This window comes from Aquarana catesbeiana, linkage group LG07 (genome assembly GCF_042186555.1).
Source record: "Aquarana catesbeiana isolate 2022-GZ linkage group LG07, ASM4218655v1, whole genome shotgun sequence".
Taxonomy (NCBI): domain Eukaryota; kingdom Metazoa; phylum Chordata; class Amphibia; order Anura; family Ranidae; genus Aquarana; species Aquarana catesbeiana.
The window spans coordinates 288,527,676-288,545,397 of NC_133330.1; the positions used below are offsets into that span (position 1 = coordinate 288,527,676).

At 43.5% G+C, this 17,722-nt stretch overlaps 2 protein-coding genes across 4 annotated transcripts in view; one reads left to right on the top strand and one right to left on the bottom strand.

Moving 5' to 3' along the window:
* LRRC42 (leucine rich repeat containing 42) overlaps positions 1-5,495 on the bottom strand; it is a 37,157-nt gene extending 31,662 nt beyond the window's left edge. Inside the window, exons 1-2 of one of the 2 annotated variants that reach the window (XM_073593484.1) lie at positions 5,303-5,495; positions 1,316-1,770 (exon numbers count right to left, since the gene is read on the bottom strand). In XM_073593484.1, coding sequence (XP_073449585.1) covers positions 1,316-1,767 — 452 coding nt within the window. In that variant the 5' untranslated portion in view covers positions 1,768-1,770; positions 5,303-5,495. Of the gene's footprint in view, positions 1-1,315; positions 1,771-5,297 lie in introns of both variants that reach the window. The other variant, XM_073593485.1, reaches the window with a different exon arrangement.
* Positions 5,496-5,507: 12 nt separating this feature from the next.
* Positions 5,508-17,722, top strand: part of IFT25 (intraflagellar transport 25) — a 28,615-nt gene continuing 16,400 nt past the window's right edge. The window contains exons 1-2 of one of the 2 annotated variants that reach the window (XM_073593487.1): positions 5,508-5,720; positions 14,331-14,437. In XM_073593487.1, the coding sequence (XP_073449588.1) occupies positions 5,620-5,720; positions 14,331-14,437 (208 nt within the window). In that variant the 5' untranslated portion in view covers positions 5,508-5,619. The remainder of the gene's footprint in view (positions 5,721-14,330; positions 14,438-17,722) is intronic. The other variant, XM_073593489.1, reaches the window with a different exon arrangement.

Below are 17,722 nucleotides of genomic sequence, written 5' to 3' on the forward strand. Positions count from 1 at the left end.
ACCTCTGTGTCTGCAAGCAGCTCACCTTACTGCTGTAAGGTGTACAGCATAGGCTGGTCACAGATCACAGGTAGGCTGATGGATGCAAAGGTGAAGGAATATCCCATATGTTGCTTAGACGGTCTGTGAGTGTACCCAGTGCTCCAATCCCGATGCGTATCGTCACATCACGTGACTTCATCAGGGGTTCCGCGTCAGGATTGGAACAGTCTGACGGCAGGAGACAAGCTCGGCGCTCGTGGATGCTCCGCTCTGTATACGATTTTACATGTGAGTCTGTCTTTTAACCTTTTCAATAAACCGGCTTTTATATACGGGATTATTCTATGTACGTATATTCTCTCTTCATGCTTTACTTATTTCCACCGTATCTGATGAGCACCGGGTAGCAGGAACTGAAAGAAGTTTTATCAACAAGGGCATACGAACTCGGCGTTCGTGGATTGGTGCCTATGCTAATTTTTAAAAAGTGAGTGCATTGCTTTATGATCCGTCCTTGTCCCACAGTGTTCATTGCGGAGTTACACTATATATATTTTCTATGCATTTTTTTTTTTTTATATCGTCTTGAACATCCACCACTGAGACCGTCTAAGCAACATATGGGATATCCCTTCACCTTTGCATCCATCAGCCTACCTGTGATCTGTGACCAGCCTATGCTGTACATCTTACATCAGTAAGGTCAGCTGCTTGCAGACACAGAGATGCCGTCACTGAAGATTTTTTTTGGTACACGTATGCTTTTGGTGGTGGGATTGTTTTACATTCACCTTATATGGACTGTTTCATTATACATTTTTTCTGATATATTTTTTCTGTCATTTTGCAATTTTTCATATACTGACAGTTTTTCTTGGACTTTTTATATCAGTGATCATGTAGTTATATGATACACATGTTTGCTATATATTTTTTTCTTTGGGATTACTTTATTACAAATGTTATAACAACTTGCATTAAAAAGTACATATCTCGTCAAATCCAAATCTGCATAGTGTCCCTGTCCCACCGATGATAAAAAACAAAAAAAAATACGGCCCCTGGGAGGTGCTCACAGGGCTGGGCGAGATGTTCCAGGACCCCTGTGGGTATATGGCGAAAATGATGTCAACTAGGGGGCAGACTGCCTATTCATCTCCTTCACCCCTATGAGCACCTCCAGCGGCCGTGGTTTGCCATCATCGGCGGGGCGGGTCCCAGCTTTCTAATACAATATATAAAATACAGCACAATACAGGACAACACTGCAAAACACAAACTTCTTTAAACCTATAAATACACTGCTTGCCAATCACCCCAGAGGAAGACATACTTGCCCCGCAGACACAGTGAAGACAGCATCAGATCTCCGTAGGCCTCTGTAAATTTACGAAGAGCCACAAGGCCGCTGTGTGGTTTGGAGAACTGTTGCCTGGACTCTGCAGCAGTGAACAGCCTCTCTGCAATCTGTTCAGGAAAACCCAGCAAGGAGTCGACATGCTGAATGTTATCAGCAATGAGATCCAGAGCCAAGGTGAAGAGAGACTTTGCAGAATAACGCAAGCTGCCCTCCTCCGTGTATGTGAAGATAAATGGCTTTTCTTTGGGTTTACAGTTATCTTCTTCCTTCACACATAACTCCACAGAAAAACCTTTCGAGAACAGCCGAGGGGGACAAGACTTGACATTTGAGGGCTGTGAACCTGCCAGGAACAACCGACCCTTCTCACGCACGTAGACAGGTCCAGTGTCTCCATTGTTCTGTGATTCTGAGGACCTAAACATAATCTTGAAATAAAGAAGAAAAATGATTAGGACCTTTATCACAACTTTGGTTTATCATACACACTCTGCCTCCCATACAATATTTATTTTTCAGATGTACGCAGCACTTTAAAGTATATGGAACCATTACATCAGTCCCTCTCCCGCTAACAGTTTGCAATCTAATATATCTGCACCCTAAGCCAATTTGGGAGGGCACCAATTAAAGTAGATCCAAACTCTACAATCTCATGTATGCTTTAAAGTGTAACTAAAGGCAAAAACTTTTTTTAGTTTTTGATGTTGTGGAGAGGGATTAAAACCCCTGTCAATTTTCATTGCTGTCTGTGCCCCCCGTTAAAGAGATTCGCCCTCTCCATTTATCCTGTTTACCATTATCATTGAAAGTGAAAGTAAAAGAAAATCCCACATTTTGAGCTGTCCCCAGAAAAGCAATAGAGGGGAAATCTTCCAATGGGGACACTAGTTCAGGTGACCTGGGGGTCCCCAAGAAATGCCCTTTATTTGCAGGGATTTCGTCTCACTTCCTGTTATGGCTATAGAACAGGAAGTGAAGGGAAAACTCCCCATTGGGACAAAGAGGGCAAAAATAAACCTTACAGGGGTTATGACCCTCCTTTACTCCATCCAAAATGAGAAAAAAAAGTTTTGCCTATAGTTCTACTTTAACCCCTTTCCAACTCTTCCAACCAACCCTTTATGCGAGCGTAAATGCCAGAAAGCAGAGGTGACTTCCCAATCGTATGATCCCTATGACTGGCTGTCACAGGGATCATATGATTGGGAACCCGTCCCGCAGGTTCCAGATCCCAAACAGAGACAAACGTTTTTTGTTTCTTGACAGAGTAGGGAATAGTTAAAATCCATGTCAGTTATTTTCTTATGCTGTCCTGATCCCATTCGGAAACTCTCGCCTATAACAGAAACACAATAGAAATCTCTTCACAGTAATATGAAATCCCCATCAATCTCTGTCATTGCCAAATCAGGTACCTCCTTTAGAAGATTGCTCCTAAAAAAAAAAAAAAGTTTTGGCTTTATTACATTAAAAGTCCACCTTTTTCAAAAATGTAGTAAAATGCACATGTTAAAAACATAAAAAAAATGGGCACTTAATACATTTTTGCATTGAACTCCGATCAGTGTGTTGCACAGGCTCCTGCATTGTTTTCATTCCACCCCAGGTCTGAACGCCAAGGAATGGGCCCACCATTGTGAGGCTGGAGGAAGTAAACAATGAACTACAAGTGTGGTGATGTCACTGTATTTGTGCTCTACTCAGACCTATGCATCCCTCTGCCAAGGTGGCAGATGAGTGAATGAATGCCAAATTCAAACAAAAAGCAAAAGGCTGCAGAGAGAGGCACGATTCAATTCAGATAAGTTTGAGATTTGGGGGGGTTGGTGATTGTGACAGGGTTTCAGATTACACTCCAAGTATGGGGGCAACATAAAAAGGTGGATGGAGTCTTGTGAGCCTGCCTTAAAGAATATGTAAGCCCAACATTTCAAATTCCCCGATATGTGGCTGCTGTACCATGTACTTGTATGAGAAAGTATCCTGTTCTCTTTGTGTTGCTTCCTTTGTGTGAAATCCCTGGTGTTCCTGCCAGTCCCTCTGCTTTCCTATCAAAAACTGACCACACCAGGCATGAAAGCACAGCGTGGTCAGTGTTATAGCTGTGTTGGGAGCTAATCCAATGATCATGCTTCTCCTGACACCATCGCCCCCCACAGCCATTTACTGGGAAGATCAGTGTGATGCTGTTTCTCCTTCCCCCACCTCCCTGGGATCCTTCTGCAGCTGAGAACAGAGGGTATGTGATTGCAAAAAAAAAAAAAAGGGTGTTTATAATGTTTTATAATATTTATACACAAATGTTTTGCATTTCTATTGTAAACGGAATGGATTTTACAAATTGAGATTTTACATAGACTTTAAAGCTTCTTTTTTGGACACTTCCTGTGACACCAGTTGTGTTCCTACGCTGTCACCTGCTCCCTGGCTGAGGCTACAAGCAGCCTTGCAAACACACATTGTCCAGACATGGTCAGCTATTACACCTATCAGGAGCTCCGTGCAGAGAAATGATGTGCAGCCATTGGTAGTTCGTTTTTCATTCATAGAAGCCAAGTATGTCTACTATGAATGGAGGGGATTGGCAGAAAGTGCGGCATAGTTGGCACTCTTGACAGGTCCCCCCGCCCCCCCCCCCCCCCACCCCACTGGATGCTTACAGCAGATAAAGTCAGGGGTGACAAGGGTATTTTTTCCTGGGCTTTAACTACTTCCCACCCAGGCCAATTCTGCCATTTCTCTCCTACATGTAAAAATCATAATTTTTTGCTAGAAAAGTACAGATAGATAGATAGATAGATAGATAGATAGATAGAGATATAGAGATATAGAGATATTATATATAGAACTAGATTACATATATATATAGAGCTCATACACACACACGATTGGTGACACATGTGGGGGTGTACACGTGAAGTTGCGGGGGCAGGGAATGCCTCAGCTGCTTGTGATTGGCTGTGTACTTCTTGGAGGGATAGCTCAGGTGGGTTCACACTGGGATCCAAACACTCATTCCTTAAGTGTGAAAGATGCCAATAACTGCCTAAAGTATCAGAGTTTGTCACCAATCATATTAATAAATAAATGTTTGAGGGTTCCAAGTAGTTTTCTAGCAAACAAATTATGATTTTTTTCACTTGGGAGAGAAATGGCAGAATGGAGGGATCGCTCGGGTGAGTTCAGACTAAGGATAAGCTCAGGCGTGTTCGCAAACAGCACATCCAGATCCCGCCAGAAAGTCGGCACTGCGGAGCGCTAATCACAAGCAGTGAGACATTGTCCCAATACGCAGCTGCAGAGATCAGGAAATGTCTCACTGCCTGTGATTAGCGCTTCCCAGTGCTGACTTCCTGGCGGGCTCTGCATGTGCTGTTTGCGAACACGCCTGAGCTCATCGTTAGCTCAGACTAGGATCTGAACACTCCTAAGCTCATCCCTATTAGGGAGATTTTCCCTGATTTCCTGTAAGGACAGAAAGTGATGGGTTATCTCTCCAATGAGTTCACAGACATAAACATTTAGAAGGGGGAGGGGAAGGGTTACAACATCTGACAATGTTTTTTTTAGTTATCCATGCCATGCTGTGTTGGGTACAGTTCCTCTCCCTATTTCCTGTATGGGTGACACAGGGACAGGAAGTGAGGGAAAATCTCAATAGGGGTCACAGATGGAAATAAAATTCAAACAGAAACTTCCGCTTTTCCCAGCTCTATCAATAACTAAGAGAAGCATGTCGGCTTTACACGTCTTTTGTACTTACCTCAGTAATGTAAAATGTGGGCTCACTATTTATAAGTGCCCCTACTGACAATTTACATCTTTCATACAGAATGGGAGTTTACTATAGTTCACTGACCTATAACCTCAACTATAACATCAAACTTTCTCCAGGACTATAACCTCAAATACCAGTATAGAGAAAGTAATAGAAGACTATATCTCATCATACCTCACCTCTACAGTGCACTGTAGCCCAGCATATAGAGAGGATTATAGCAGGACAGGGCGCTCCTCTCTCGGTACTCCAGGCATAGCTGATATAAGATAATGAGATAATGACAACCAGGGGAGCGCACAGCCGCCTAAGGTGCTCTCTGCCCCTAGGAACCTTTGTCTTCCGGAACCTTCCTCTTACCAAAAGGAGCACTTTTTCAGTTGCGCTTCCGGGTTATGTGATTCTACTTCCGGGAGCTGCTCCTGGTTTCCTAGCAACCCGAAGCAGCATTCTACAGCAGTGGGCTTGTAGGGAAAAGTAGGCAGAGTGAGGTGAAATGACTCGAGCCGGGGACCTGTGCCTGAGCTCCGCCGGGGCTGTGCTGGCTTTTGCCACCTCTGGTGATGGCGGATACCCGGCTCAGCACATCATAGACGGGTGAGCTCTACACACCGAGCATTTATAGACCATGGCAGTATGAGGTCTCTGCATCACCAGTCATTAGGCCTCAGGTCAGACTGTAGAGCGGTCTGTGCTTCCATCTTAGCAACCAATCAGAGCTTCTCTTGCAACAGGAATGGCAGCACCTGATTGGTTAGTAAGATAGAAATACATTTCTACAGACAGTTATTCCTTCTATGAGGCCCTATAACTATGTCCTGATTGTCACTGTGTGCTCGGAGACACGTACAGCTCTACTCTGGGTATAGTGTCCAGTAAGGATGAGCTCCGGGGGGGTTTGCATGCTGCACATGCAGAGCCCGCCAGGAAGTCGGCAATGCGGAGCGCTAATCACAAGCAGTGAGACATTGTCCCGATGTGCGGCTGCAGAGATCGAGGAAATGTCTCACTGCCTGTGATTAGCGCTGCACATTGACGACTTCCTGGCGAACTCTGCACGTGCAGCATGCGAACCATCCCGGAGCTCATCCTTCGTGTCCAGCCATAAACTGTCATCGTCTATGGGAGGCTGTACTGAGTGATATTCACATGAGGCCCCATTCACATCTAGTGGACGGTGTCAGTAGTTTTTTATTTTTACGCATTGATTATTTTACAATTTAATTTGTTTTTAATTTTTTTCACAATGCTTTTTGGGGGGAGGGGTTGGGATAGTGTTGGTAGGACAGGGGAGAAAACTTTTTTATTTTTTTTATTTTGGATTGCGTAGGGGAGAGATATAACTAGAAATGAGCTTGGGTGTCATTCGAACACAGTCACAACAGTAGCTCGTTAACCACTTAAGGACTGAGCCTCTTTCTGAGATTTGTTGTTTACAAGTTAAAAACAGTTTTTTTTGCTTGAAAATTACTTAGAAACCCCAAACATTATACATTTTTTTTTCTAACACCCTAGAGAATAAAATGGTGTTCGTTGCAATACATTCTGTCACTCCGTATTGGCCCAGTGGTCTTACAAGCGCACTTTTTTTGGAAAAAATACACTTGTTTGAAATAAAAAATAAGACATCAGTAAAGTTAGCCCAATTTTTTTATATTGTGAAGGATAATGTTACGCCGAATAAATTGATACCCAACATTTCACGCTTCAAAATTGCGCCCGCTCGTGGAATGGCGACAAACTTTTACGACTTAAAAATCTCCATAGGTGACGTTTAAAAAATTCTACAGGTTGCATATTTTAAGCTACAGAGGAGGTCTAGGGCTAGAATTATTGCTCTCACTCTACCGATCGCGGCGATACATCACATGTGTGGTTTGAACACCATTTTCATATGCAGGCGCTAGTCGTGTATGCGTTCGCTTCTGCACGTGAGCTCTACGGGGCGCGTTTAACCACTTGCCGACCGCCTAACGTAGATATACGTCGGCAGAATGGCACGGGCAGGCAGAATCACGTATATATACGTGATCTGCCTCCCGCGGGCGGGGGGTCCGATCGGACCCCCCCCCGGTGCCATCGGCGGTCGGCATCTGACTGGGAGCGTCGGGAGGCGAGGGGGAGACCATCCGATCGTGGCCCCCCCCTCGCGATCGCTCCCAGCCAATAGGAATCCTCCCCTGCCTGTGTGTAGTTTCACACAGGCAGAGGATGTGATGTCATCTCTCCTCGGCTCGGCAGTTTCCGTCCAGCGCCGAGGAGAGAAGACATGTAAGTGCACACAACACACACACACACACAGTAGAACATGCCAGGCATACCTTACACCCCCGATCCCCCCCCGATCGCCCCCCGATCCCCCCCCAATCACCCCCCCCCCCCCTGTCACAAACTGACATTAGCAGTATTTTTTTTTTTTTTTTTTTTCTGATTACTGCATAGTGTCAGTTTGTGACAGTTACAGTGTTAGGGCAGGTAGTATTACCCCCCTTTAGGTCTAGGATACCCCCCTAACCCCCCCTAATAAAGTTTTAACCCCTTGATCACCCCCTGTCACCAGTGTCACTAAGCGATCATTTTTCTGATCGCTGTATTAGTGTCGCTGGTGACGCTAGTTAGGAACGTAAATATTTAGGTTCGCCGTCAGCGTTTTATAGCGACAGGGACCCCCATATACTACCTAATAAATGTTTTAACCCCTTGATTGCCCCCTAGTTAACCCTTTCACCACTGATCACCGTATAACTGTTACGGTGACGCTGGTTAGTTTGTTTATTTTTTATAGTGTCAGGGCACCCGCCGTTTATTACCGAATAAAGGTTTAGCCCCCCGGTCGCCCGGCGGTGATATGCGTCGCCCCAGGCAGCGTCAGATTAGCGCCAGTACCGCTAACACCCACGCACGCAGCATACGCCTCCCTTAGTGGTATAGTATCTGTACGGATCAATATCTGATCCAATCAGATCTATACTAGCGTCCCCAGCAGTTTAGGGTTCCCGAAAACGCAGTGTTAGCGGGATCAGCCCAGATACCCGCTAGCACCTGCGTTTTGCCCCTCTGCCCGGCCCACCCAAGTGCAGTATCGATCGATCACTGTCACTTACAAAACACTAAACGCATAACTGCAGCGTTCGCATAGTCAGGCCTGATCCCTGCGATCGCTAACAGTTTTTTTGGTAGCGTTTTGGTGAACTGGCAAGCACCAGCCCCAGGCAGCGTCAGATTAGCGCCAGTACCGCTAACACCCACGCACGCAGCATACGCCTCCCTTAGTGGTATAGTATCTGATCGGATCAATATCTGATCTGATCAGATCTATACTAGCGTCCCCAGCAGTTTAGGGTTCCCACAAACGCAGTGTTAGCGGGATCAGCCCAGATACCTGCTAGCACCTGCGTTTTGCCCCTCCACCCGGCCCAGCCCAGCCCACCCAAGTGCAGTATCGATCGATCACTGACACTTACAAAACACTAAACGCATAACTGCAGCGTTCGCAGAGTCAGGCCTGATCCCTGCGATCGCTAACAGTTTTTTTGGTAGCGTTTTGGTGAACTGGCAAGCCCCAGCGGCCTAGTACACCCCGGTTGTAGTCAAACCAGCACTGCAGTAACACTTGGTGACGTGGCGAGTCCCATAAGTGCAGTTCAAGCTGGTGAGGTGACAAGCACAAGTAGTGTCCCGCTGCCACCAAGAAGACAAACACAGGCCCGTCGTGTCCATAGTGCCCTTCCTGCTGCATTCGCCAATCCTAATTGGGAACCCACCACTTCTGCAGCGCCCGTACTTCCGCCATTCACATCCCCAACCAAATGCAGTCGGCTGCATGAGAGGCATTTTCTTTATGTCCTCCCGAGTACCCCTACCCAACGAACCCCCCCAAAAAAGATGTCGTGTCTGCAGCAAGCGCAGATATAGGCGTGACACCCGCTATTATTGTCCCTCCTGTCCTGACAATCCTGGTCTTTGCATTGGTGAATGTTTTGAACACTACCATTCACTAGTTGAGTATTAGCGTAGGGTACAGCATTGCACAGACTAGGCACACTTTCACAGGGTCTCCCAAGATGCCATCGCATTTTGAGAGACCCGAACCTGGAACCGGTTACAGTTATAAAAGTTAGTTACAAAAAAAAGTGTAAAAAAAAAAAAAAACACATACAAAAATATAAAATAAAAAAAAAAATAGTTGTCGTTTTATTGTTCTTTCTCTCTCTCTATTGTTCTGTTCTTTTTTACTGTATTCTATTCTGCAATGTTTTATTGTTGTTATGTTTTATCATGTTTGCTTTTCAGGTATGCAATTTTTTATACCTTACCGTTTACTGTGCTTTATTGTTAACCATTTTTTTGTCTTCAGGTACGCCATTCACGACTTTGAGTGGTTATACCAGAATGATGCCTGCAGGTTTAGGTATCATCTTGGTATCATTCTTTTCAGCCAGCGGTCGGCTTTCATGTAAAAGCAATCCTAGCGGCTAATTAGCCTCTAGACTGCTTTTACAAGCAGTGGGAGGGAATGCCCCTCCCCCCCCAACGTCTTCCGTGTTTTTCTCTGGCTCTCCTGTCTCAACAGGGAACCTGAAAATGCAGCCGGTGATTCAGCCAGCTGACCATAGAGCTGATCAGAGACCAGAGTGGCTCCAAACATCTCTATGGCCTAAGAAACCGGAAGCTACGAGCATTTTATGACTTAGATTTCGCCGGATGTAAACAGCGCCATTGGGAAATTGGGAAAGCATTTTATCACACCGATCTTGGTGTGGTCAGATGCTTTGAGGGCAGAGGAGAAATCTAGGGTCTAATAGACCCCAATTTTTGCAAAAAAGAGTACCTGTCACTACCTATTGCTATGATAGGGGATATTTACATTCCCTGAGATAACAATAAAAATGATTAAAAAAAAAAAAATGAAAGGAACAGTTTAAAAATAAGATAAAAAAATAATAATAATAAAGGAAAAAAAAAAAAAAAAAAAAAAAGCACCCCTGTCCCCCCTGCTCTCGCGCTAAGGCGAACGCAAGCGTCGGTCTGGCGTCAAATGTAAACAGCAATTGCACCATGCATGTGAGGTATCGCCGCGAAGGTCAGATCGAGGGCAGTATTTTTAGCAGTAGACCTCCTCTGTAAATCTAAAGTGGTAACCTGTAAAGGCTTTTAAAGGCTTTTAAAAATGTATTTAGTTTGTCGCCACTGCACGTTTGTGCGCAATTTTAAAGCATGTCATGTTTGGTATCCATGTACTCGGCCTAAGATCATCTTTTTTATTCCATCAAACATTTGGGCAATATAGTGTGTTTTAGTGCATTAAAATGTAAAAAAGTGTGTTTTTTCCCCAAAAAATGCGTTTGAAAAATCGCTGCGCAAATACTGTGTGAAAAAAAAAAATGAAACACCCACCATTTTAATCTGTAGGGCATTTGCTTTAAAAAAAATATATAATGTTTGGGGGTTCAAAGTAATTTTCTTGCAAAAAAAAATTATTTTTTTATGTAAACAATAAGTGTCAGAAAGGGCTTTGTCTTCAAGTGGTTAGAAGTGTGGGTGATGTGTGACATAAGCTTCTAGATGTTGTGCATAAAATGCCAGGACAGTTCAAAACCCCCCCAAATGACCCCATTTTGGAAAGTAGACACCCCAAGCTATTTGCTGAGAGTCATGTTGAGTCCATGGAATAATTTATATTGTGACACAAGTTGCGGGAAAGAGACAATTTTTTATTTTTTTAATTTTTTTTTGCGCAAAGTTGTCACTAAATGATATATTGCTCAAACATGCCATGGGAATATGTGAAATTACACCCCAAAATACATTCTGCTGCTTCTCCTGAGTACGGGGATACCACATGTGTGAGACTTTTTGGGAGCCTAGCCGCGTACGGGACCCCGAAAACCAATCACTGCCTTCAGGCTTTCTAAGGCCGTAAATTTTTGATTTCACTCTTCACTGCCTATCACAGTTTCGGAGGCCATGGAATGCCCAGGTGGCAAAAAAAACCCCCAAATGACCCCATTTTGGAAAGTAGACACCCCAAGCTATTTGATGAGAGGTATAGTGAGTATTTTGCAGACCTCACTTTTTGTCACAAAGTTTTGAAAATTGAAAAAAGAAAAAAAAAAAATGTTTTTTCTCGTCTTTCTTTATTTTCAAAAACAAATGAGAGCTGCAAAATACTCACCATGCCTCTCAGCAAATAGCTTGGGGTGTCTACTTTCCAAAATGGGGTCATTTGGGGGGGGTTTGTGCCACCTGGGCATTCCATGGCCTCCGAAACTGTGATAGGCAGTGAGGAGTAAAATTAAAAATGTACGCCCTTAGAAATCCTGAAGGCAGTGATTGGTTTTCGGGGCCCCGTACGCGGCTAGGCTCCCAAAAAGTCCCACACATGTGGTATCCCCGTACTCAGGAGAAGCAGCTAAATGTATTTTGGGGTGCAATTCCACATATGCCCATGGCCTGTGTGAGCAATATATCATTTAGTGACAACTTTGTGCAAAAAAAAAAAAAAAAAAAAAAAATTTGTCACTTTCCCGCAACTTGTGTCAAAATATAAAATATTCCATGGACTCAACATGCCTCAAAGCAAATAGCTTGGGGTGTCTACTTTCCAAAATGGGGTCATTTGGGGGGGTTTTATGTCATCTGGGCATTTTATGGCCTTCAAAACTGTGATAGGTAGTGAGGAGTAAAATCAAAAATGTACGCCCTTAGAAATCCTGAAGGCAGTGATTGGTTTTCGGGGCCCCGTACGCGGCTAGGCTCCCAAAAAGTCCCACACATGTGGTATCCCCATACTCAGGAGAAGCAGCTAAATGTATTTTGGGGTGCAATTCCACATATGCCCATGGCCTGTGTGAGCAATATATCATTTAGTGACAACTTTTTGTAATTTTTTTTTTTTTTTTTTTTTTTTGTCATTGTTCAATCACTTGGGACAAAAAAAATGAATATTCAATGGGCTCAACATGCCTCTCAGCAAATTCCTTGGGGTGTCTACTTTCCAAAATGGGGTCATTTGTGGGGGTTTTGTACTGCCCTGCCATTTTAGCACCTCAAGAAACGACATAGGCAGTCATAAATTAAAGGCTGTGTAAATTCCAGAAAATGTACCCTAGTTTGTAGACGCTATAACTTTTGCGCAAACCAATAAATATACACTTATTGACATTTTTTTTACCAAAGACATGTGGCCGAATACATTTTGGCCTAAATGTATGACTAAAATTGAGTTTATTGGATTTTTTTTAGAACAAAAAGTAGAAAATATCATTTTTTTTCATAATTTTCGGTCTTTTTCCGTGTATAGCGCAAAAAATAAAAACGGCAGAGGTGATCAAATACTATCAAAAGAAAGCTCTATTTGTGGGAAGAAAAGGACGCAAATTTCGTTTGGGTACAGCATTGCATGACCGCGCAATTAGCAGTTAAAGCGACGCAGTGCCGAATTGTAAAAAGTGCTCTGGTCAGGAAGGGGGTAAATCCTTCCGGGGCTGAAGTGGTTAAACATTTTTTAAAATTTATTTTACCTTTTATTTTTTATTTTTACACTGTTTAAAAAAAAAAAATTGTCACTTTTATTCCTATTACAAGGAATGTAAACATCCCTTGTAATAGAAGAAAAGCATGACAGGACCTCTTAAATATGAGATCTGGGTCAAAAAGACCTCAAATCTCATATTTAGACTAAAATGCAATAAAAAAAAATAAAAAATTGTCATTTAAAAAAATAAAAAAAAATTAATTGGCCCTTTAAGAGCTATGGGCGGATATTGACGTCGCTTCTGCCCTGCAGTGTCATGGAGACGGGTGGGGACCATCTTCCCCTCACTCATTTCCATGTCAGCCCAGGGGACAGATACGATCGCCGCCGCCGCTTCCGACGGCTCCGGTAAGGGGCGGAGGGCACCGGATCGTGGCGGGGGGCCCCCTATCCCGCCACCGATAAAAGTGATCTCGCGGCGAATCCGGGGATACCGGCGTTATGGCAGCTAGCTGCTGCCAAAACAATGATATCCTCCTTCAAACACACACTGTATAATGACAGCGGGCGGTCCGTAAGTGGTTAAAGTACAAAAAAAAGCAGGCTTTTGGGTTGGAAATAAGTTTGGAGGATGCCCAAGCTCATCTCTAGTTAAAGCGGATTTCCACCCATTTAACAAAAAATTTACAAAAAGTGTAGCTGCTGACTTTTAATAAACAGACACTCACCTGTGGTCCAGCGATGCGGGCGCATGAAGCCTCGCTCCTCTCCCCCTCCTATCCGTTGTGAACGGCCGGGCAACTTTCTGGGACCTGTGACATGTCCCAGAAGATTGGAGGGAGAGGTGAACTTCCTTCCGGCAGTGCCAGGGGAGGAAGTGGGAGCTGGGTACCTGTCAAAACTGGATACTCCCCCCCCCCCCCCCCCCCCTGAAAAAAAAATGACATGCCAGGGGGTCACCAGTACTTAAAGTGGAAGTTCCATTTTTGGGTGGAATTCCACTTTAAAACCTGTCAGATTTTGTCATCTGTGTCCCATTGAGGGGATTTCCAGTCCTATAGCCAAAATAGGAGGCGAGAGGAAATCCCTGGTAGTCACCAGAACTAGTGTTCCCCTTGGACATTTTCCCTTCTATTCCTGCTCTGGTGACAACCCAAAATGTGGATTTTTGTTTTCATTTTTATCAATGACAGTAAAACGGAAAAATGGAGAGGGTGAATCTTGTTAACAGGGACACAGACAGCCATAACCTGACGGGTGTTCTAATCCATCTCCACTCAATCCAAAACTAAAAAATAAGTTTTACCTTTCATGCCGGTTCACACTTGTGTGATGTCAGACATCGCATGTGATTCACACTACACTGCTGTGCAGATTACATGCGATGTTTGTGCGATGCAAATTCAGCCATACAGATTCTATGGCTGAATTTGCATGACATTAGAACCAAAATTATGCAGCACCTTTTTTTTTGTCCGCACCAAAATCGGATCGCATAGATGTTCACACCCACGCGATTTGATTCCTGTCCGAATTCACAGTTTACACTGCAATATGCGTACCGATCTGGGGTTGCCATTAACTTTCTATTCACACCGGCAGTGGTTCACATAGGGCAGTGTGAACTGCCTGCGAGTTCTATGCGATGCAGGACTGGAGTTGTGCTGGTGTGAACCGACATTTAGTACTTATCATATTTCAGCTTATTGAAGATCTTCATTTCTTTTCAGGAATCCTGACACATTCTGGACTACAACAGGAATGTTCCCCCAGGAATTCATCATCAGCTTGAACACTTTGCAAAAAATTGGCAAAATTACCATCGATAGCTCACAAAGTAAGGTCAGAAGGGAGATTTACCTTCTATGCATAGCATTAAAGGAGCAGTATGGGCAAAGCTGTGCCCGCCCCCTCCCCAGCCTGGCGCTCCACTGGGCGAGCAGAGATCGGTGACTGACATTCACTGCTCTCCATTTGAAGCAGACTGAGAACTGAGAAATCAGCTGTCATATAATTAATCAGTTTCCTGTGTGGGAATTGGCTTGGAACAGCTGAAGGATCACACAGATATAGCAGCATCAAGGGGAGTATGAATGTTTTTTTTCAAAAGCTCATACTTCTCCTTTAATGCCTCCTGCAAGGGGTTTGAATTGATCAACATCTGAATAGTTTACTAATTTCAAGTCATTTGCTGAGTCTAATATTATTGAGAATACAGACACAATGTAATACAGTCTTCACTGTGGGCTCAGCCATCTTGATAGATTGCCTGCTGCTTCCTGGCACTGAACAGACTTACAGTAGGTATAGAAAAGAATCACCCCTTTGCAGCCTAAAAATAAAGACAGACACAGTTTTCCTTTTATACAGCTGTATTTATAACATCCAAGTGAAAGCTATACCACCAACATGTCAGAAAAAAAAAAATAAATTCAAAAACAGAATCACTGAGTTGGAAAAAAGACCCCCCCCTCTCCCCTTAAGTCAGTATTTTGTTGAACCACCTTTTTCTTTAATTCCAGCCTTTAGTCTGTTGGGATATGTCTTTTCTAACTTTGCACATCTAGACTGCAATATTTGCCCACTCTTGTTTGCAGAACTGCTCAAGTTCCATTAAATTTGATGACAACTGTTTGTGGGCTGCAGTGTTCAAGTCATGCCACAGATTTTCATTGGGGTTTAAGTCTGGGCTCTGACTAGGCCATGCAAGGACATTCATCTTTTTCTCCTTTAACCACTGTGTGGTAATTTTTGCTGGGTGCTTTGGGTTATTTTCATGTTGAAAGGTAAATCTTCTTGCTGGTAATTTAGCCGAAGTGTTCCATTTCCCATGGAAAGATAACATAAAATACTTGAGGGTAAATCTGGCAAATTCCAGGGAGAAACTATATAATTTAAATTTTATACCCCTCCTGAATGAAATTAGAGCAGAAATAAAAAGAATAAGCTATTGCCCTGTTTCATGGATAGGACGAGTTAACATTGTGAAGATGGTCCTAGCACCAAAGATATTGTATAAGATGCAGATGCTCCCAATCCCTCTAGCACAAAATTTCTTTAGAAGACTGGCAGAAATAATAAGTAAATATGTTTGGGAAAAGAAAAAACCTAGAGTAGCTTATAAAGTACTGAGTAGAGGAAAAGCACAAGGGGGGTTTGCGATCCCCGACTTTAGAAACTACTATAAAGCGATTGTCATAGCACGGGCACTAGAGTGGGAGAAAAGTAGAAAAAGTAAAAGATGGGTTAATTTAGAGATGGGGTTAAGTAACACACAGTTAAATCATATGATATGGAACCCTCCTGGTCAGAGGAGGCTAGGGATAGAAACGCACTTTATCACACACCTTACACTGAAAATATGGGACCAGATTCACCAAAGTAATAAATGGGAGTATAACTCACCTTTGATTTTTTTAAAAAAACAATATGTTCTTCCCTCCCGGGATGGAAGAGGTGGGGGGAAATTGGATACTAAAGAAGGAAGCACAAGTAAGAGATATTATCAAAGGGGGAAAATCCGTACACAACAGGAATTAGAATCACAAAGGGATTTATTGATATTAAATAGGTGGAGGTATGGGCAACTCATGCACTTCATACAAGGTCTGCCGGGGCCCTTAAGGGGGGGAGAGGACCTCAGAGAGATCGAGAAGCTATTTTGTAGGGAAGAGGTGAAGAGGATGATTTCCGCAATTTATAAAATCTTGATGAGTAGAGAGGAGTTGGAACCACCGCCATATTTGAAGAAATGGGAGGAGGAACTGGGTTTAGGGTGTAGCATTGAAACAGTGGAAAACATCCTGGGGGCCACACACGGAACCGCATTGGACATGAAAACAATAGAGAGCAATTATAAGTGCCTGGCCAGGTGGTACTTGACCCCGGTAAAACTTAGTAAGCTTTCATCAGAAAGGTCACCCAATTGTTGGAGAGGGTGTGGGGAACCAGGAGACATGGCACATCTTTGGTGGAATTGCCCCAACATCAAATCATTCTGGAAAGAAGTGATTAAAATAAGTGAAGAAATAACGGGAAAAGGTATAACATACAACCCCTGGGATTGCTTGTTTCACGGGTCGGAGGGAGGGAAAAAGGGGTATAAGTCCTCTTTAACCCCAATATTGTTAAATTCAGCAAAAAATGTGATCCCAAAGAAGTGGCAGGAAATGGAGGGCCCGAAACCCATGAAATTTACCTAATGGAAAAGGCAGAACTAGAAGTCCAAGTAGAAAGAAAACAAGAGGATTAAAAGGGCAAATGGGGTCCCTGGGTGGCATTCAGGAAATCTAAACGATATGTGGAAGCAATGATACTGTAACTTTCAAATTGTTGTTGGGTTGCGAGGGGGGGGGATATGGGGAAAGGGAGGGAGTAGGGAACAAAAGGGGAGGTACCACTATGTAATTTAAATTGAATGTGTGTAATAGTTATTTTCTGTGGTAGACTTATAGAGCCCCACTCAATCAAAGGGGTGATGGTTTTTGTACTTTTTTATAAAAGAAAATAAAGATTTAAAAAAAAAAAAAAAAAAAAAGAAAGTTAAATCTTCTTCCCATTGACAACTTTCTGATGGGGCAGCAGATTTTTCTCAAGAATTTGATGATATTTTGCCCCATCCATTTTTCCTTCTATCCTGACAAGTGCTCCAGTCTCTGCTGCAGAGAAACACCCCCATAACAGGATATTACCACCTCCATGCTTTACTGTAGGAATGGTGTTATTTGGATGGTGGGCTGTATTGGATTTCCGCCAGACATAACGTTTGGTGTTGAGGCCAAATAATGAATTTTTAGTCTCATCTGACCAGAACACCATTTTCCATGTGGCCTCAGAATCATCAAAGTGCGTTTTTTGCAAAGTTCAATCGTCACCGCTGGTGGCCTTTCTTGAGGAATGGCTTCTTTCTTGCAACCCTCTCATACAAGCCAAATTTGTGGAGAATTTGTGATATTGTTTTTTCTCTGGTCCCCCACCAGTGCTCCTGGCTCCTCCCACAGGCTTTGATTGACATCACTGAGAGCTATTGGCAAAGCCAGTGAGACACGGAAGTGAGGTGAGAGAAGAGCTGCAGACGTGCACAGCATTGGATTGAATGAGTGCTCAGGTAAGTATAAGGGGC